Here is a 21,044-nt window from a genome sequence, read left to right as displayed (position 1 = left end):
CCATCTTTTTCTCGCTTTGCTCTCACGGAGTTCAACGGAACTATCTCTGTCGCACTCCTAACAGCAGAGCAATTGCAGTTTCGATTGGTTTGACGAAGCGAATGAAATTTTTGAAAAAACCGCTTTGTGGTGAAATAGTTTATTAAATTATCTATTATCTCTAAAAACGTTTTTTCAAAATTTCCATTCGTTTCGCTAAGCCGATTGAAACTGCAATCACTGGTCTCGGCTGTTAAAAAATAAACTTATTAATCAATTCTAAAAAACTCATTCAAAAATAATTTCTCAAATTTTTAGTTAATATTCCCACCGCACGGCGCTAAAGTATCTTCCAATGTTGATAAATTTTTATTATTGTCTCCACCGTAAACCGTAATTGCATTGCATAGGTTAACTCCGGTTAACCAGCAAGCATTACCTTTTCTAAAAAATTTATTTGTGTTAAAATCAACTAAAGTGTAAATTAATAAAATAATAAAAACTACAATTTTCAACATGTCGACGGATTTCTACATTCGGTACTACGTTGGACACAAGGGAAAGTTCGGGCACGAGTTCCTCGAGTTTGAGTTCCGTCCTGATGGCAAGCTGCGCTATGCCAACAACTCGAATTACAAGAACGACACGATGATCCGGAAGGAAGCTTACGTGCATCAGTGCGTGATGGAGGAGCTCAAGAGAATCATCCAGGACTCCGAGATAATGCAGGAAGACGACTCGCTCTGGCCCCAGCCGGACAGAGTCGGCAGACAGGAGCTTGAAATCGTGATCGGAGACGAGCACATTTCTTTCACCACCTCCAAGACCGGTTCTCTGCTAGACGTAAACCAGTCTCGAGACCCTGAAGGACTCCGATGCTTCTACTACCTCGTCCAGGATCTCAAGTGCCTCGTCTTCTCGCTCATTGGACTCCATTTCAAGATCAAGCCTATATAAAAAATTTGTTTTTCTTTTTTGTATTTTTCCCAAACTATTTAATAAAATTCAATTTCTGGAACAAATTTCAATTTATTTATTTTTATTTAAGTATTTATGTAGTTAATTTAAGATGATATTAAATTTAGCTATCACCTGACAATTTTTTAATTTTCTTTAACAAAAAAATTTATTCTAAATAATTATTTTTAAAAAATTGCACTATTAATTTTATTAAATTTCTACAAGTCCATTTTTTTAATAATTTTTTTTGCCATAATTTATTTATTAAAGAAAATTTTAAAAATTGTTAAGTGACAGCTAAATTTAATGTCATTAATTTAAGTTAAATTATTCATTATTATAATTTTGCATGCTAAAAAATATATATAGTTCAGTATTGTCAGTACGAAATAGTACAAAATATACAGCTGGTGGTATTCTATTGATTTTTTTTTATTTTTCAGTCAATTATAAATTGATCAGAAAAAAAAACATTCCAATGGCAGCAGCGCGCTCTAATTCATGACAAGAAGTAAAAGGAGTAAAAGGTACATGAATTAGGAGTGCAATTATTTATCATTTTATGAAATTTTATATATGGAAGTTAAGGTTATGTCAAGCCCTTTTATCTAATAAATAAAAAAAAATTTTAAACTATGTACTTTAACTATACTAAGTATTGTTAAAAATCTAAATAATGTAAAATTATTCTTCCTTTAATAGACAATTTATAATAAATTAATGAATTGAAAATAACAATCTAAAGTTACATTATTTTGACAAGAGTGAAATCAACAGAAACTATTTTTTAATTTTATTTAACAAATAAATTATTTACTAGAAAATAATTTAAAAAATTTTTTGTCAAAATTTATTTATTGAAAAAAAAAAAAAAATAGTAAAAACGATCAAATATAATTTTATTATAATTTTTTGACATAAACTTACCTTTGTCATTTCTTGAAATTCTTTTTTTTATAAAAAGAAATTGCTTAAATAAAAATTTTAATTGTTGTCTGACAATTAATGATTGTCAATTCAAAGAATTATTAAAGTCAGTCGGTAATTAATTCTAAGTTTTTTCCATCTCATTTACCGCAGTAACAAATATAATTTTGTCAACAGATACACATATTTAAAGCCTACAAGTAATTAATTATTAAAATAAAATTAACAATGTCTGAAAGTAATAAACAAGCAGAAATAAACAGTCGGATGGTAACAGACTCTGTTCATGAAAGATTTCGAGACCGATCGAGCGCTTTCTGCGAGGAATGCAAAGTGAAAATTGTCAGCAGTCTCTCAGAAATTGAAAAACACTTTAACAAAAATCATCCGTCGACATCCAAATGTGCTTACTGTCATGAAAATGTTTACTACTACATGCTGAAACTTGAAGACAGTAGGAATGAAACTTCAACGAAGAAAGTCTTTCATCGGTGCAGACATGGAATCAGTGAGTCGGAGAAGAATTAGTAATTATTGTAATAATTGTACTTGGAAGAATACTTATTATTTTGCTTTATTGCAATGATCACTCAGATTTAATGTACGTAAATTTATTTTTGTACTGTTTATAATTTTTGATAATTTTAATATTCATAATTAACATAAATAAACAGTCTTTGGTATGATACTTATTTGTTTCAGGTTTTTTTTTTCAGGTCATAAATATTGTGCATTTATCCACTGAACAGAAAAAAAAATTGAAATTAAATATATGACTGAAAGTAGTTTAAAATGGATAATATAATTGTAAATGCTGCAGTGGATTGAAATACTTGGTGGTGTATTAACTCTGTGCATTCACTCAAGGATTGGTTCTTTTTTCCAAAAATTTTTTCAACTTTGTGGGATAATCTGTCATCACCCCGGTAGCTCCAAGTTCAAAAGCTTGCTGAAACTCTTCTTCTGAATTCAGGACCCAGAAATAAACCTGAAAGTATTAAAAGTTAATTACATTTGCTGTTGATCAATAGGCGACTTATGAATAATTTACTTGAATTCCTCGAGCTTTTAAGTGATTAAACAAACAAGGCCTCATCAGTAACAAATCTATACTACGACAAATTATTTTTTCGTAGGATAAAAATGATGCTACTGGAGTGGATCGTCGTCTAAAAATACAAAAAAGGTTTATTATAAAATAATTAAAGGCGATAATTAAAATCTAATAGTTTGCAAATTCACCTCAAATAAATAGAAGGTAAAAATATTTCTAAATGGCTCTCTTTAAGCGGTATAAAAGGCAAAAGCCCTGTGTACATAAATAAAATAAGAAGAATGACACGGCGCATTGAAAATAGCAAGTTGATACTAGGATTCTATAATAACAGAATTATATAAATAATTTTTAGCTACTTTAGCGGTATAAAAAATTCAATTTTTTTACTTTTTAGTGTAATTTAAACTTACAGCTTTGTAACACTTTGTGGTAATTTCGTCATTGAAATTACCCCACACTGTGTACTCATGGCGGTTGTAGAGTTTTATTAACTCTGATACTTTTTCTATCAATTTATCATCGTTCATTTTTATATCAATATTTACCGGAAAGTTCGGGAATTCTTCGAATACGTCTTTCAGCAAAGGAATTTTACGTTCCTCTGGATTTCCGGATCCGACGAATTCAACTTCTGTAAAATTCAAAAAATTATTAGTTAGATGCTAATTTGTATTTAACTTAAAATATTTTCTATTAATTTATTTAAATGTAATATTCATAATATAACAGTCTTAATTATTTAAATTATTCTACAAGCAAAATTCATAATCATGTAATTATTTAAATTATTGTAATTAAATATTACAATTTTATAGTAATTAGATTTTTTACTACTTCTGAAAAATCAATGTACAATTAAAATCTACATTCCATATTTGTATTTTTATAAACTGATGTACAATAAAAAATGATAAATAAACATATAGTTTCGAAATCTTGATCTGTAATATTTCGTTTTTCGTTCTTTTGTATATAAGTACACAGAAAAAAAAATTTCTTGACTGGAGAACAAAATTCTTGGCTCCAAAAAATTTCCGTGTGCTTGAAGGAAGACCGAAGTTGTGTTGGCCGAAGTAAAAATTTTTCTTGAAATTCTATTCTTGGTGGAAGTAATTGTTACTTAATTCAAATTGTAATAAATACTTGATACAATAAATTTTTATATTTGATCAAGATTTTTAGATACTTTAAGGAAGCAGCGCTACTTACTTCAGCTGAGAAAAAAATTTTCTCACCTTGAGAAAATTTTTCTTTTGAATATTTGATACCCATTTTTTATTATTCTAGCGTGCAATTATACATATTGAATGAAAAAAAAATGATTCAATATTATTTGATCTTCCCATTTGACATGTCAATCAATAATAATATTAATGAAAAATTACTTCTATCTTTATATTTAATTTTTTGGAGCAAGAGAGAAATTTTCTCAAGACAAGAAAATTTACTTCTATCAAGAACTAAATTTTTTGGAGCAAGAGGCTGAATTTTCTCAAAACAAGAAGATTTTTTGACTTAAATAAATTTTCTTGAATCAAGATATGTATTTCTTAAAGCAAGACAATTAATTTTGTTGGAATAAGTGAAATTTCTTGTCAGAAAAAAAAAAAATTTTTTTTTCGCTCAAGAAAATAATTAGGAAGAAAAATATTTTCTTGGCTCAAGTGAACCTTTTTTTACGTGTAATAAAAAATTTTAAATGTCTCTATTTTTATTATTTTTTCATAAGTTTTATGTTAATCAAACATGATACTGAAATTAACAGACTTCTAACATTAACACTTCTAACAAAAAAAAAAAAAAAAATAATAGAAAAACGGTTGACTAAAGGCTATCCTTGCAATTTCCCGCTAATTCCATAGCTATGCGCTTAAAATTGCACTTATGACGTTTTTGAGCTCTTCGAGCTAAAAAATATAATTTATGTGTTATTTTAAGCTCTCCGAGATTAAAGAGAGCTGTTCTAAGCTTTTGAGCTCTTCGAATTCTGATGAAAACTAAATTTTCGCAAAACGGAGTAAAAATTAAAAAATTTCAATTTTTCTTAGTGGGAAGTCAAAAATATTCTAAAAAATTCGCACTTATAATTTTGTAAAATTTTTATATATGGAATTTTTTCATTATTTAATTGTTATAAAAATCTAAAAATTTGTTAGGTTCCTGTTAAATTCAGAATTATAACAAAAAATATTTCAAATGATACCTGGATTAAAATCTATTGGCAATGTTGGTTTTAAAATAGGTAAATCTTTATAATTGACTTGGGAGACATTTTTATCAACTCCAGTACTCCTCAATAGATTCTGATCATGCGAAACAATAACTTGTCCATCTTTGGTCAACTGACAGTCCAGTTCCAACATTTGCGTGCCAATCGCCACTGCCCTGTAATTAAATATAATTATTAAAATGTCCAAGCTACTCAATTTATTTTTACTCAACCTTCTAAATGCAGCCATAGTATTTTCATAGCTCTCTCCAGCTCCTAAAATCGTTAAATAATTAATAAGAATAAAAATTGTCATCATAAAAAATAATAAAAGCATTACTCACCTCCCCGATGACTTATATGTTGACAAGTGAATTTAATGTTCTTTTTTTTGTGCAAAAGTCTCGGGTATTTAAACAAAATAATAGATGTAAGAACGTACCCACCGATAATTGTGTAGAAAAACATTTTGCAAATGTCATTGAGCGACTTTATGTAAGTGCTCAAATACACTAGCAAATAATTAAAATTTTAATCTGATAATTTATTCACAGTTGACATTTCTATCGCCTACTGTTTATTTTGATTAAACAATAATAAAAAAATAGTTATCACAATTGACATAAAGTAAACTTGTATTGCGCATGAGTCTGTCTATTACGATCAACGCGGTTCTTTTAAGAAATTAATAAATGCAAAATATTAAATAATTTTAGATGATATTAAAACAAATATACAAATCACTCATTATTAAAAATTAAAAATATAAGACTTTACTTTTTATTTTACATAATAAAAGATTTATTTTCGGTTCAAATATTTTATAATTTTTCATAGCGATTGAGATAAACAATTGATGAATAAATTAAAAATATAATAATTTAATAAATTCTTAAAAGTGTTTTGCATTTTTTTTATAAATAATATTTTTTTGTTTTTAAAAATTTTTTAAACATTTTAGACAACATAAGTATGCTCCAAATTAAAAAAAATTAGTTCTTATCAATGATAAAAATATTTACTGTTTTTTTTTAAGAGTTCGAAGGCGTCACATAAAAAACTGCTGACTTTTTAGTAAATTTTATTTAACAATTCAAAAATTAATAATTGTCAACTTAAGTTCAACAAAGTATTATTAAAAAAATTTATGAAAAATTTAGTTAACCTACATTTAAAATTTTTTAGAATTTTTTTTATTAAAAAAAAATATTACCAAAAAATTAAAAAAAAAAAAATTCAATTTTAAAAAAACCTTAAAAACCTACAAATGAAATTTTTTAAAAATATTATTTAATTCTAATTTAATAATTAAAAAAATAACTCAAAAAATTAACAATGTCGGCTAACTTTACTATTATAAAAATATTTTTCTGCCGCTTGGGTTTGAATAATTTTTTAAATTAAAACGTGACGAAAAATTAAATTATATATAAAAGTAAATGTACAATAAAAGTCAATATTTATCAATAATTATAGTTCGAATTCCAGAAATTAATTATCAAAATACATACGTGATTTATTTTATTTATTTACTTGTTGCCGTTGAAAAATTATTTGGCCGCTAGCGGCGCTGTAGAGTTTTTCTTTTTTTTAATTTATCATTCATCCACGTGTGGCAGCACTTCCCCGTGGTATTCTGGTATTCGGCATTAAAGTAAACCTGTAAACGTTATCTGGACGTTATTATACATCAAGATGTCTGCAACAAGAAAAAATAATAATTAAAATAAATTATTTTATCATCTTGGATTTTTTCACTAAAAAATTATAATATTTTTTCAATCGTAAGTTTTAAAAAATTTTTTTTTCCATCACAAACAGTAAAATATTTTTGTTAAGTATCTAAGTGATCCAAAAATAATTCTCTATTGTGCCATAACCTAACTATTGTCGGCGTTTATGCTTTTGTTTTAATTAAAAAAAAAATTCTCAACAATTCTAATATAAATAATTTATTTGTTAGAGAGAAAAAATAAAATGTCGATACCGCCGTATCTGCTGGGGCCCAACCCATGGGCGACGATGCTGGCCCAGCAGCAAGCTCATGCCCAATTAGCAGCAGCACAAGCACACGCTCAAGCAGCGGCCCAAGCAGCCCATCATGTACATGTGCAGGCGATGGCCGCGGGCCCTCCGCTTCCTCAGATGCCAAAACAGCCAGAAGTGTTATCCGAAGAAAAATTACAGGAAAAAGCGCAAAAATGGCAACAATTGCAATCAAAACGTTTCGCGGAAAAAAGAAAGTTTGGTTTTGTGGATGCGCAAAAAGAAGACATGCCTCCGGAGCACATCAGGAAAATCATCCGCGACCATGGAGATATGAGTAGCAGAAAGTATCGGCATGACAAGCGTGTATATTTGGGCTCACTTAAATACATGCCTCATGCGGTGATGAAGCTTTTGGAGAACATGCCGATGCCCTGGGAGCAGATTAGAGACGTTAAAGTTCTCTATCACATTACCGGAGCGATTACATTTGTCAACGAAATTCCTTGGGTGATCGAGCCGGTTTATATTGCACAGTGGGGTACCATGTGGATCATGATGAGACGAGAGAAACGTGACCGACGACACTTCAAGAGAATGAGGTTTCCGCCTTTTGACGATGAAGAACCTCCGCTTGATTACGCTGATAATATTTTGGATGTCGAGCCTTTGGAAGCTATTCAAATTGACCTTGATTCTGAAGACGACAAGCCTGTTGCGGATTGGTTCTACGAACACAAGCCTCTTGTTGGTACTAAGTAAGTTTTTTATTCATCATTTATTTTATAAATATTATTTATTAGTTGGAGAAAAAATTGGTAAATATTTACAAGTGGGGTCAACCATTTTAATTTTTTTTTAAATCACTAAATTTATGTGGACACATTTTATATCACGATTTTTAGTAGACAAAATTTTGGTTAACATTAAAAGTCTTGAAAGTATTTTTACAAGTTTTTATTATTATCATTGTAAATTTTTTGTAAAAGATAATAATTTGAAAAATTAATTTTTAAAAATATTAATTATTCAATTTTTTACACAAAAAAAAAATCCGATGACCGTGAAACTAAACAATTATTTAATATAACAACTAGTATTTTAAAACCTTTTTTAAAAAGAATTAATTTTCTATATAATGAATCTCAAAATTATTAAAAATTTCGGTAAATATTTACAAGTGTGGTCAACCATTTTCATTTTCATTTTTTTGAACGAAATTTCTATTTGATTTTATTGATATATTTTTTTTTGAAAAATCCATAAAAAAATGACCAATTCAAAAAAGTTGATTATCACAATTTTAACAAATTAAAAAAAAAAAAAATAAATTTTTTAGAAAATTGTGATATTCAACTTTTTTTTTTAAATTGTCCGTTTTTGTATGTACTTTAAAAAATATATATATATATCAAAAACATCATAAAAGATAAAATAGAAATTTTGTCCAAAAACATGAGAGGCAAAATTTTTTCCTACTTTCGTTTTTTGTTATAAATTCTCCGTAAAAATAAGCAGAATAAAAAAAAAGATTAAAAAATGTGAATTTTTCACCTAGATATGGCCAAAAATAGAGTAGATCCCACTTGTAAATAATTATCGAAAAAATCAATGATCAAATAATTTTTCCCTTTAAAGAGTTGATAAGCCAGAATCAAAAATTTGACTTATTAAAAAATTAATAGTAAAAATGATGACAAGCGTAGGGGTCCTGAAACCAACCGACATGTGAGTTGGCTGCTGTGATGTGACTCGTGGCTTGTTTTTAACAAGGCTGTGAGCGTGTCACGGCAGGATCAAGCGCTAATCTGACTAAAAATTCTCACTCATATAAATTGAATTTAAAATTCAGTGACTACAACATATTAATAGTTAATTATTATCTGATTCCAGATTTATCAACGGACCAACCTACAGAAAATGGAACCTGTCTCTCCCTCAAATGGCAACTTTATACCGACTCGCCAACTCCTTGCTGACGGATCTCGTGGATCAGAACTTCTTTTATCTTTTTGATCCAAAATCCTTCTTCACAGCGAAGGCATTAAATATGGCAATTCCCGGAGGTCCTAAATTCGAGCCGCTTGTAAAGGACTCTAATGCTGCGGATGAGGATTGGAATGAATTTAACGACATCAATAAAATTATCATCCGTCAGCCGATTCGTACTGAATACCGAATTGCATTTCCTTACCTCTATAACAACATGCCACACTTTGTTCATCTTTCCTGGTAAATATTTTTTAATTATTATTTATAATTTATTAAAGTAAAAAATTAATTTTTATTTATCCAACCACGTATGTATAAGGGATTAATCGACAAGCATAGATTGTCTCAACATAATCGTGGCATAAAAACGGTTGTTGTTATCTGTTTATCTAATAAGACAATAGAGAGACGGCTGAGGCTACCAACAATTATATTTTTAATATTAATTTTTATCCATAATTGTTTTAATCAGGTCCAAAACAATATATAATTATTATTAGGTAAAGTACCCAATAATTGAGCAGGTTTCAAAGTAAAACGTACTTGACCCTACTTTTACTATATGAAGATGTAATTATTAATTCAAATAAGTGATTTTCATGGAAATATAAACAATTTTGAATTTATTGAAGCGCAAAATAACGCAGACAATTGAATATTTATATTTTGACAACGTTTTTAAGATAGACTATGAAAGGAGTAGTAGTTGAATAATCAATTTTGACAAGCCGCAGTAGTTGAACATACGGGAGCAGAAATTAAACTAATAAAATATATGGCAATAGGCACCCCAAAAATTTTCAACGTTTTATTGAAATATCAAAATAATTATAACATATTATTGATTAATATTAAAAATAACATTATGAATATTTAATATGTTCATTTAAAAATGAGAAATATTTATATTTCATTTTTCAATTACATTTTTTATGAATGACAAAGCAAATTTTCAATTATAAATAAAAAAAAACTCAATTCAAAACGTTCAATAATTTTTAACTACACTAATTTTTAGCTGCAAAACTTATTTAATTTGCAGTAATTAATACGTCACAATGCTTATCACTAATCTATAAACCTACTAGAGGTAGAGTGCTGTTAATTATACGGCCCCAGCTTGTTCAAGTTCTGGGTACCGCTTTGAAAATTTGGAGGTATAGTTAGACGCTAAAATTTAATGTAAAAATTGTAGTTTATGTCTTTGCAAAAAATATGTATTATTTAGAAAAGACTATTTCATTGGGTGGTACGATTTATTTTACTTAAAATGATATACCGTTTTTTTTACTGATTGTTCGGTTTACAGTTTAGTACCTTTTTCGTAAAAAAAAATAGCATCTATCGGCTATTCTTAACATGTCAACTTTTAAGTTAACAAAAATATAATTGTTTTGATTTATAATTAAAAAAACTTACAATAATCAATTACTGTATCATTGAATAATTATAATATGTGCATATTACTCATAATAAATTTACGGATTTTGTATTATAACAATTCGAAAAGTCTGTTCAAGTACTGGTTCCATTTTTATAAGTGTTCAAGTATTGGGTAATTTACCTTAATCAGGTTGATCAGACCACAAACGCAATATCGACAATTTCTATTACATCTTGCTAAGGATCTATGGAGCACATACATGAAAATTATATTAGAATATAATTTATTTATTTGATGTATATATTTTTGTAGATTGCTTAAAGAAGTCTGGATGTCCAACGAAGCGTAGCAATAAAGGGTGAATTAATTGTCAACATTGCGTTTTTGGTCTGATTAACCTGATTATTATATTTATTAATTATTAATTTTGATCCAAAGTTACTAACAAATTTTATAGCTTTTTATCTTATTTTTTCTAGGTACCACGCTCCCAACGTCGTGTATATAAAAACAGAGGATCCAGATTTGCCGGCTTTCTACTTCGACCCTCTGATAAACCCTATTTCTCACAGAAACTCTCTGAAGACAGTAGAGCCTCAAATTGAAGACGATGAAGACTTTGTATTGGACGAAGAAATACAACCATTTTTACAAGAAACTCCCCTGTACACAGACAACACAGCCAATGGAATCGCACTTCTCTGGGCTCCACGGCCTTTCAATACAAGATCTGGGCGCACGAGGAGAGCCATTGACATTCCACTTGTCAAATCTTGGTACCGCGAACATTGTCCTCCCGGTCAACCTGTAAAAGTTCGTGTCAGTTATCAAAAATTACTTAAATACTTCGTTTTAAATGCGTTGAAGCACAGACATCCTAAGCCACAGAAAAGGCGATACCTCTTTAAATCCTTCAAAGCAACCAAGTTCTTCCAAACGACGACCATTGATTGGGTCGAGGCAGGTCTACAAGTCTGTCGTCAAGGCTACAACATGCTGAATCTTCTGATTCATCGTAAAAATTTGAATTACCTCCATCTTGACTACAACTTCAATTTGAAACCCGTCAAAACTTTGACTACCAAAGAAAGAAAAAAGTCGCGTTTCGGTAACGCTTTTCATTTATGCCGTGAAATCTTACGATTAACAAAATTAATTATCGATTCTCATGTCCAGTATCGACTTAACAACGTTGATGCTTTCCAACTTGCCGATGGGCTGCAGTATATTTTCGCTCATGTAGGTCAACTTACAGGAATGTACCGATACAAGTACAAACTTATGAGACAAATTCGAATGTGTAAGGACTTGAAACACTTAATTTACTATCGTTTTAACACCGGACCAGTTGGTAAAGGTCCAGGATGTGGATTCTGGGCCCCAGGATGGCGAGTTTGGCTCTTCTTTATGCGTGGAATTACGCCATTATTGGAGCGATGGTTGGGTAATTTACTATCCCGACAATTCGAAGGTCGACACTCGAAAGGTGTCGCGAAGACAGTGACCAAGCAGCGAGTCGAGTCTCACTTCGATCTTGAGCTCCGTGCATCAGTGATGCATGACATCGTCGACATGATGCCTGAAGGAATAAAGCAGAATAAAGCTAGGACAATTCTCCAGCACTTGAGTGAAGCCTGGCGGTGTTGGAAGGCCAACATCCCGTGGAAGGTACCAGGTCTTCCGATCCCGATAGAAAATATGATCTTGAGGTACGTCAAGATGAAGGCCGATTGGTGGACAAATACAGCTCATTACAATCGTGAGCGAATTCGTCGTGGAGCCACTGTCGACAAGACTGTCTGCAAGAAAAATCTTGGAAGATTAACCAGATTGTATTTGAAAGCAGAGCAAGAACGTCAGCACAATTACTTGAAAGATGGCCCGTATATTTCTCCAGAAGAAGCTGTTGCTATTTACACGACTACTGTCCATTGGTTGGAATCAAGAAGATTTGCTCCAATTCCATTCCCACCTCTTTCGTACAAACATGACACTAAACTTTTGATTCTTGCCCTCGAGCGTCTCAAAGAGGCTTACAGTGTAAAATCCAGATTGAACCAGAGTCAAAGAGAAGAACTTGGACTGATTGAACAGGCGTATGATAATCCTCATGAAGCTTTATCCCGTATAAAACGTCACTTGCTCACTCAGAGAGCCTTTAAAGAAGTCGGGATTGAGTTTATGGATCTCTACAGTCATTTGATTCCAGTTTATGACGTCGAGCCTTTGGAAAAAATAACCGATGCTTACTTGGATCAATACTTGTGGTACGAAGCTGATAAACGTAAACTTTTCCCACCGTGGGTTAAGCCCTCAGACTCTGAACCTCCACCACTGCTTGTTTACAAATGGTGTCAGGGGATTAATAATCTTCAAGATGTTTGGGACGTAAACGAAGGTGAATGCAACGTTTTATTGGAGTCCAAGTTTGAAAAGTTGTATGAAAAAATTGATCTTACACTTTTGAACAGAGTTTTAAGATTGATTGTCGATCATAACATTGCTGATTACATGACCGCTAAAAACAACGTTGTTATTAATTACAAAGACATGAACCACACGAACAGTTACGGGATTATCCGAGGGTTGCAATTTGCATCTTTTATCGCCCAGTACTACGGTCTTGTTTTGGATTTATTGGTACTAGGTTTACAAAGAGCCAGCGAAATGGCTGGTCCTCCACAAATGCCCAATGACTTTTTGACTTTCCAAGATGTTGCTTCTGAAGCAGCCCACCCGATTCGTCTTTATTGTCGGTACGTCGACAGGATTCATCTATTTCTCAGATTTTCTGCCGACGAAGCAAGAGACTTGATCCAGCGGTATCTAACTGAGCATCCGGATCCAAACAACGAAAATATCGTCGGTTATAACAACAAAAAATGCTGGCCGAGAGACGCGAGGATGCGTCTAATGAAGCATGATGTTAATTTAGGTCGCGCTGTTTTTTGGGACATCAAAAATCGTCTCCCGAGGTCGACTACCACCATCCAATGGGAAAATAGCTTTGTAAGCGTTTACTCGAAGGATAACCCGAATTTGCTCTTCAATATGAGCGGATTTGAATGCCGAATCTTGCCGAAATGTCGGACAATTCACGAAGAGTACACCACCGCTCGTGATGGAGTCTGGAATCTGCAAAATGAAATTACCAAGGAAAGAACCGCTCAATGTTTCTTACGAGTTGATGATGAGAGTCTCCAGCGATTCCACAATCGTGTAAGACAGATTCTTATGGCCTCAGGATCTACAACCTTTACTAAAATTGTCAACAAATGGAACACTGCGCTTATCGGATTAATGACCTACTTCAGAGAAGCTGTAGTAAATACCCAAGAGTTGCTTGATTTATTAGTAAAGTGTGAAAACAAAATTCAGACGCGTATTAAGATTGGATTGAACTCTAAAATGCCTTCAAGATTCCCGCCCGTTGTTTTCTACACACCTAAAGAATTAGGAGGTCTTGGAATGTTGTCGATGGGCCACGTATTAATTCCACAGTCAGATCTTCGCTGGTCGAAACAAACAGATGTCGGAATCACTCACTTCCGATCAGGAATGAGCCACGACGAAGATCAATTGATTCCCAATCTGTATCGATACATCCAACCGTGGGAGTCTGAATTCATTGATTCTCAACGAGTGTGGGCAGAGTATGCTCTGAAACGTCAAGAAGCTAGTGCCCAAAACCGCAGACTGACCCTAGAAGATCTTGAAGACAGTTGGGATCGTGGTATCCCGAGAATCAACACTCTGTTTCAAAAAGACCGTCACACTCTAGCTTACGACAAAGGTTGGAGAATTAGAACTGAATTTAAACAGTACCAGGTATTGAAGCAGAACCCCTTCTGGTGGACTCATCAACGTCATGACGGAAAGTTGTGGAATTTGAATAACTACCGTACAGACATGATTCAAGCGCTGGGAGGAGTCGAGGGAATTCTTGAGCACACGCTTTTCAAAGGAACTTACTTCCCAACGTGGGAGGGTCTTTTCTGGGAAAAAGCTTCAGGTTTCGAAGAATCGATGAAGTACAAAAAGCTGACAAACGCCCAAAGGTCGGGTCTTAATCAGATACCAAATCGTCGATTCACGCTCTGGTGGTCGCCGACGATAAATCGTGCTAATGTTTACGTCGGTTTCCAAGTACAGCTTGATTTAACGGGTATTTTCATGCACGGTAAAATACCGACGCTTAAAATATCCTTGATTCAGATATTCCGAGCTCACTTGTGGCAAAAAGTTCACGAGTCAATAGTGATGGATCTCTGTCAGGTATTCGATCAAGAATTGGACGCCTTGGAAATCGAGACGGTACAAAAAGAGACAATTCACCCGAGAAAGTCATACAAAATGAACTCATCCTGCGCGGATATATTATTATTTTCCGCTTACAAATGGAACGTGTCACGGCCTTCCTTGCTCGCGGACTCCAAGGATTCAATGGATAACACTACGACACAAAAATACTGGATCGATGTACAGTTAAGGTGGGGAGACTATGACTCTCACGATATCGAACGGTACGCTCGTGCTAAATTCCTCGACTACACCACGGACAACATGTCTATTTATCCATCACCGACCGGGTTGCTTATCGCTATTGATTTGGCGTATAATCTCCACAGTGCGTATGGTAATTGGTTCCCTGGATGCAAACCACTCATCCAGCAGGCCATGGCCAAGATAATGAAGGCCAATCCCGCACTTTATGTTTTGCGAGAGCGTATACGTAAAGCTTTACAGTTGTACTCTTCAGAGCCTACCGAGCCATATTTGTCCTCGCAAAATTACGGAGAGTTGTTCAGTAACCAGATTATCTGGTTCGTTGACGACACAAATGTATACCGAGTTACTATTCACAAAACATTCGAGGGTAATTTAACGACAAAGCCGATCAACGGAGCTATTTTTATATTCAACCCTCGAACAGGTCAATTATTCTTGAAGATAATCCACACTTCAGTCTGGGCTGGACAGAAACGTCTTGGACAGTTGGCGAAATGGAAAACCGCTGAGGAAGTTGCTGCTTTGATCCGATCGTTGCCAGTTGAAGAACAGCCTAAGCAAATTATTGTAACGCGAAAGGGAATGTTGGATCCACTTGAAGTGCATCTTTTAGATTTTCCAAACATTGTAATCAAGGGTTCGGAATTACAGCTGCCGTTCCAGGCTTGTTTGAAGGTTGAGAAGTTCGGTGATCTTATTTTGAAGGCAACTGAACCTCAGATGGTGCTCTTTAATCTGTATGATGACTGGCTCAAGACAATTTCTTCTTACACTGCCTTTTCTCGGCTCATTCTTATTTTGCGTGCTCTGCATGTTAACACAGAAAGAACAAAAGTTGTCCTCAAGCCGGACAAAACAACTATCACAGAGCCTCATCATATCTGGCCATCGCTTACCGATGATGAATGGATCAAGGTTGAAGTACAGCTTAAAGATCTTATTCTTGCGGATTACGGTAAGAAGAACAATGTGAATGTCGCTTCACTGACCCAGTCTGAAATACGTGACATTATTTTGGGTATGGAAATAAGCGCACCGTCGGCTCAACGTCAACAAATTGCTGAAATTGAAAAGCAGACTAAGGAACAGTCACAATTGACTGCCACCACCACGAGAACTGTTAACAAACATGGTGATGAAATTATAACAGCCACAACGTCTAATTACGAAACTCAGACATTCAGTTCGAAGACTGAGTGGCGAGTAAGAGCTATTTCGGCAACTAATTTGCACTTGAGAACAAATCACATCTATGTTTCTTCCGATGACATCAAAGAAACTGGTTACACCTATATCTTACCGAAAAACGTTCTCAAAAAATTTGTCACCATTTCGGATCTACGGGCGCAGATTGCTGGGTACTTGTACGGTATCAGTCCGCCAGATAATCCTCAGGTTAAAGAAATTCGGTGTATTGTGATGGCTCCGCAGTGGGGAACTCATCAAACGGTCCATCTACCTACCTCACTTCCAAACCATCAGTATCTCAAGGAAATGGAACCGCTTGGGTGGATCCATACTCAGCCGAATGAACTTCCGCAGCTCTCTCCTCAAGACATATCAACACACGCTAGAATAATGGCTGATAATCCAGTTTGGGATGGAGAGAAGACTATCGTTATCACTTGTAGCTTCACACCTGGTTCTTGTTCGCTGACGGCTTACAAGCTTACACCCAGCGGATTCGAGTGGGGGAAACAGAACACTGATAAAGGAAATAATCCGAAAGGATATTTGCCAAGCCATTATGAAAAAGTACAGATGCTACTTTCCGATAGATTTCTTGGATTCTTTATGGTTCCTAGTCAAGGGTCTTGGAACTACAATTTTATGGGTAAGATTTTTTACATTTATTTTTTAATTTTAATTTATAAAATTATTATTATAATTTATTTATTATTTTAATTATTATAATTTATAAAATTATAATAAATTATAAAATTTATTCAGTAATTATTTAGAAGTGAGGTCCACCCTATTTTTGGCCATATCTAGGTGAAAAATTAACATTTTCAAAATTTTTTTTTTTGATTCTGCTTGTTTTTACGGAGCATTTATGAGAAAAAAATCTTGTGAAAAAAAATGAAGATTTCGATGGCTTTTTTGCCTTCAAAAGTTGGAAAAAATTTTGGCTCATGTTTTTGGATAAAATTTCTATTTTATCTTTTTTTGATGTTTTTGATATATATATATATATATATATATATATATATATATATATATATATATATATATATATATATATATATATATATATATATATATTTATATATATTATATATATGTATATATTAGAGTGGTCCAAAAAAAACATTTTTATTTTTTTTTTCAAGTGCTGCTGTTTCAAAAACTTCTCTAAGGTATAAAAAAAATTCTCTCCAAAGCGCAGCTTGATATCTCAATTGTTCATGAAGCTCAATGAATTTTTATTTTCCCATTTAAATAACACATCAAAAAATTTTATTTACGTTTTCATCCGGTAAAACTACGAAAAAAATTTTTTTTTGTATTTTTCGTCAATTATTCTTGTAGGAAATTTAATTCTCTATAAAAAAGTACTAAGGTAGTTTTTTCGTAATCCTAACAAGTAAAAAGTTATTAAGCTTTAAATACTCGCAATAAAAGAAAATTTAATCAGATATGATTTTAGAATCCATGTTGTATCACATTTTCTGTTTTAAAGTATTTGATTAAGTAATTTATATTTTTTTCTTAAAAACATAGTATACAGTCTGATATCGGTCATTCAGTCTGGACCAGTGATAACAAATGACAATTCAATATATCGGTTTGTTTATTTGAACCACATGTTAAATGCACCGAAGGAGATTACCAGACTTTGTAAATACTCTAACCACTGCTTAAAAAAATTAAACTAGATAATTTACTTTTAGCACTCTCTTGCGGCCTACATGAAGATATATAGTAAATTAAATTTTTTGTTGACAATTAGTTTTTTACCTCAACCTAGCTGCATTTTAATAATTATGTCTTATAAGTCATATAAACTAAAATAAGAAATAACCAAAAAATTAAATCAGTCTCAAAGATTATATTGGTTGTATGTTTATTAGCAATTTTTTTATAGTCAAGCTTATTTACTTAAATATGTGATGACTCCTGAGATAAGGCAGTTTTCCGCACTAACTCTACCTGTTTATTTATCATTTTTTTTTTTCAATGATTAAATTTAAAAATAAAAGAATCAATTCACGAAGGACTTCTATTTACGTACTCCTGCAAAGTTTCGTGATTTTTCATTCGGTCAAAAAGCGTCCCAGCATCATGTTCAAAATTTAAATATTCACCTGTTCTACCTGTCCTACATCTTCTTAAATAAAAAAATTAAATTCGGTATACATCCGGAAGTACTAGCTTGCTCTTGATTCAGATTCCGTAATGAAATTCAAGTTCAATTTTAATAAATCACTGCTCATAGGAAAAAATATCCAAATTGTAATGAGAGAAATTATTCATCATTCACAGTTAATACTTCACCAAAAGACAGGTGTTAATTATATTAGAAACAGTCTAGTTTGATAAATTTTGAAATAAATACATGCAGTTACCAAAAAGTTTTCGAAAAGTTGCTTTGAAACTATCTTCGTTCAAATTTTTTTTGTGCAAGTATTTAAAGCTCAATAACTTTTTACTCGTTAAGATTACGAAGAAACTACCTCAGTACTTTTTTGTAGAGAATTAAATTTCCTACAAGAATAATTGACGAAAAATACAAAAAAATTTTTTTTCGTATTATTGCTGGATAAAAACGTAAATAAAATTTTTTTACGTGTTATTTAAATGGGAAAATAAAAATTCATTGAGCTTCATGAAGAATTGAGATATCAAACTGCGCTTTGAAGGGAATTTTTTTTATACCTTAGAGAAGCTTTTAAGATGATAGGCAAAAAACTTTTTTTTTTTGGACCACTCTAATATATATATATATATTTTTTTTTTGAAAAGTACATAAAAAACTAACAATTAAAAAGAAAAAAAAAAAAATTAACATGGACTAGCATGGGTTGACCCCACTTGTAAATAATTACCAAAAAATTAATAGTAAAAATGATGACAAGCGTAGGGGTCCTGAAACCAACCGAAATGTGAGTTGGCTGCTGTGATGTGACTCGTGGCTTGTTTTTAACAAGGCTGTGAGCGTGTCACGGCAGGATCAAGCGCTAATCTGACTAAAAATTCTCACTCATATAAATTGAATTAAAAATTCAGTGACTACGACATGTTAATAGCTAATTTTTTTATGTTTTTGATATATTTTTTTTTAAAAGTACATAAAAAAACGAACAATTAAAAAAAAAATTGAATATCAAAATTTTCAAAAGTTTATAAATTTTTTTGAAAATTTGAATAATTTGTTAAAATTGTGATAATCAACTTTTTATTTTTTTTAATTGTTTATTTTTTTAGGTTTTTTAAAAAGAAAATATATCAATAAAATCAAATAGAAATTTCATTCAAAAAAATGAAAATTAAAATGGTGGACATCACTTGTAAATATTTACCATTTATTCAGCTCAACGAATACACTCTTGAATAACACAAAAAAATAGCTAAATTTATTTTTTTTTTATTTTTTGTACACTGAAAAAAAAATTAACTTGAATCAAAAGAAAAATTCTTGAACCAAAAAATAAGTCTCATTAAGCAATATTTAAATTTCACAATTATAATTGAAAATTAATTTTTATTTATTGAATGTTTCAGGCGTTAAACATTCTCCGAATATGAAGTACGAATTACAGCTAGCAAATCCGAAAGAATTCTATCACGAAATCCACAGACCCGGACACTTCCTCAACTTCTCAAGCTTGGAGGATGGAGACGGCGTCGGAGCTGATCGTGAGGATCATTATGCTTAAAAGTACGGCAATTAATGAAGACTATTTTATATACAGTCAACGCTCTTTGTATTTGACTCGCCCGTACAGGACCATTCTCTGTATTTGACTCGTCCTTGTCCATAAGAGCTGTGTAAAATCGTCAAATACAGAGGAAGAATGTGGTCAAATACAGAGAGCGGTCAAATACAGAGAGGTCCAATACAGAGAGCGTCGACTGTATCAACTTTGTACGATTAATGTGATACATTTTAAGTAATCTGATTATTTATAAATTCCTTAGTCTGCAAATAATGCTTTTTTTTAAAGAGACACTGTTATGCATCTTTATGTCAAGTACATTGGATTTGTGTAGCAAATGAATATACAATCAAGCGTAGTTTTAAAATTAATTACACTAAGCTAAAATGTTTTGGCTACAAAAGTGTAATTTAAATATTTTTTGTTTTAAGTATCGATTAGAATATTACTCTTATATTATTTTGTAAAATATTGTAATAATAAATAATAATGAATGTATTTTTTGTGGTTAAAATTGATGAACTATTATTAAGTTAGCCTGTTATATAAGGTGAAAGACCTAGTTGTTTGACACTTGCAATTTTATTCTAATTAAAAAAATTAATGTTCTCAAAAAACCAATTTCCTTAAAATTTATAATGTAAAAATTATATTTATAAATTTATAAGAATTTTTTTTTTAATTAAAATAAAATTGCAAGTGTCCATAACTAGGCCAATGTCAATAACTGGGTCTTTTAACTCACTTATTAATAAATAAATTCTATTAATTACATGACAAAATTTTTCAGCTTTTTTTCAAGCTTAGAAGATAAAGACAGCCTTTATTAAAAAAAAAAAGATTTAAAACGATTCAAAAGGACTTAAAGCTATGAAAAACGATTCAACTTGACAAATATATAAGGTAAAGGACCCAATTATTGACACTGGCCTAGTTGTTTGACACTTGTAATTTTATTCTAATTAAAAAAATTAAATATTTTCAAAAAATCAATTATTTTAAACTTTATAATTCAAAAAATGTATTTATTAATTTATTATAGGTGATTTTTTTTTTTTTTAATTAAAATAAAATTGCAAGTGTCAATATCTACGCCAGTGTCAATAACTGGGTCTTTTACCTTAGAAATACATTTTGCATGGGTTGAATCGTTTTAAATCT

The 21,044-nt window shown here is 31.5% G+C and overlaps 3 protein-coding genes across 3 annotated transcripts; 2 read left to right on the top strand and 1 right to left on the bottom strand.

The window, feature by feature from the left end:
• The first annotated feature begins 352 nt into the window (after window positions 1-352).
• On the top strand, window positions 353-1,001 carry LOC123265529 (protein mago nashi homolog). Its single transcript, XM_044729330.1, has one exon. The coding sequence runs from the start codon at window positions 496-498 to the stop codon at window positions 934-936; it is 441 nt and encodes a 146-aa protein (XP_044585265.1). The 5' UTR covers window positions 353-495; the 3' UTR covers window positions 937-1,001.
• A 1,460-nt stretch (window positions 1,002-2,461) lies between these two features.
• Window positions 2,462-5,754, bottom strand: LOC123265086 (lysophospholipase D GDPD1-like). Its single transcript, XM_044728675.1, has 7 exons — window positions 5,477-5,754; window positions 5,366-5,408; window positions 5,127-5,308; window positions 3,334-3,554; window positions 3,109-3,242; window positions 2,918-3,035; window positions 2,462-2,854 (listed from the first exon to the last, which is right to left on the bottom strand). Exons 1-7 carry the CDS (start codon window positions 5,598-5,600, stop codon window positions 2,729-2,731), a joined length of 948 nt encoding a protein of 315 aa, XP_044584610.1. The 5' UTR covers window positions 5,601-5,754; the 3' UTR covers window positions 2,462-2,728.
• A 1,038-nt stretch (window positions 5,755-6,792) lies between these two features.
• Window positions 6,793-20,381, top strand: LOC123265659 (pre-mRNA-processing-splicing factor 8). Its single transcript, XM_044729486.1, has 6 exons — window positions 6,793-6,916; window positions 7,096-7,876; window positions 9,012-9,350; window positions 10,974-16,837; window positions 19,729-19,914; window positions 20,083-20,381. Exons 2-5 carry the CDS (start codon window positions 7,110-7,112, stop codon window positions 19,881-19,883), a joined length of 7,125 nt encoding a protein of 2,374 aa, XP_044585421.1. The 5' UTR covers window positions 6,793-6,916; window positions 7,096-7,109; the 3' UTR covers window positions 19,884-19,914; window positions 20,083-20,381.
• Window positions 20,382-21,044: the final 663 nt, after the last annotated feature.

The sequence above is a fragment of the Cotesia glomerata genome, linkage group LG5 (genome assembly GCF_020080835.1).
Source record: "Cotesia glomerata isolate CgM1 linkage group LG5, MPM_Cglom_v2.3, whole genome shotgun sequence".
Lineage (NCBI taxonomy): Eukaryota > Metazoa > Arthropoda > Insecta > Hymenoptera > Braconidae > Cotesia > Cotesia glomerata.
Note: the sequence above shows the minus strand (reverse complement) of the source record. Positions and strands in the feature narration are given on the sequence as shown.

Excerpts from the sequence above, each read along its gene's own strand:
- LOC123265529 (XM_044729330.1), top strand. The coding sequence starts at position 496 with ATGTCGACGGATTTCTACATTCGGTACTACGTTGGACACAAGGGAAAG.
- LOC123265659 (XM_044729486.1), top strand. The coding sequence starts at position 7,110 with ATGTCGATACCGCCGTATCTGCTGGGGCCCAACCCATGGGCGACGATG. Across the intron at positions 9,351-10,973 it reads CACTTTGTTCATCTTTCCTG|GTACCACGCTCCCAACGTCG; the intron begins GTAAATATTTTT and ends TATTTTTTCTAG. Across the intron at positions 16,838-19,728 it reads TTGGAACTACAATTTTATGG|GCGTTAAACATTCTCCGAAT; the intron begins GTAAGATTTTTT and ends TGAATGTTTCAG.
- LOC123265086 (XM_044728675.1), bottom strand. The coding sequence starts at position 5,600 with ATGTTTTTCTACACAATTATCGGTGGGTACGTTCTTACATCTATTATT. Across the intron at positions 5,309-5,365 it reads ACTATGGCTGCATTTAGAAG|GGCAGTGGCGATTGGCACGC; the intron begins GTTGAGTAAAAA and ends ATTTAATTACAG. Across the intron at positions 3,555-5,126 it reads GCCAATAGATTTTAATCCAG|AAGTTGAATTCGTCGGATCC; the intron begins GTATCATTTGAA and ends TGAATTTTACAG.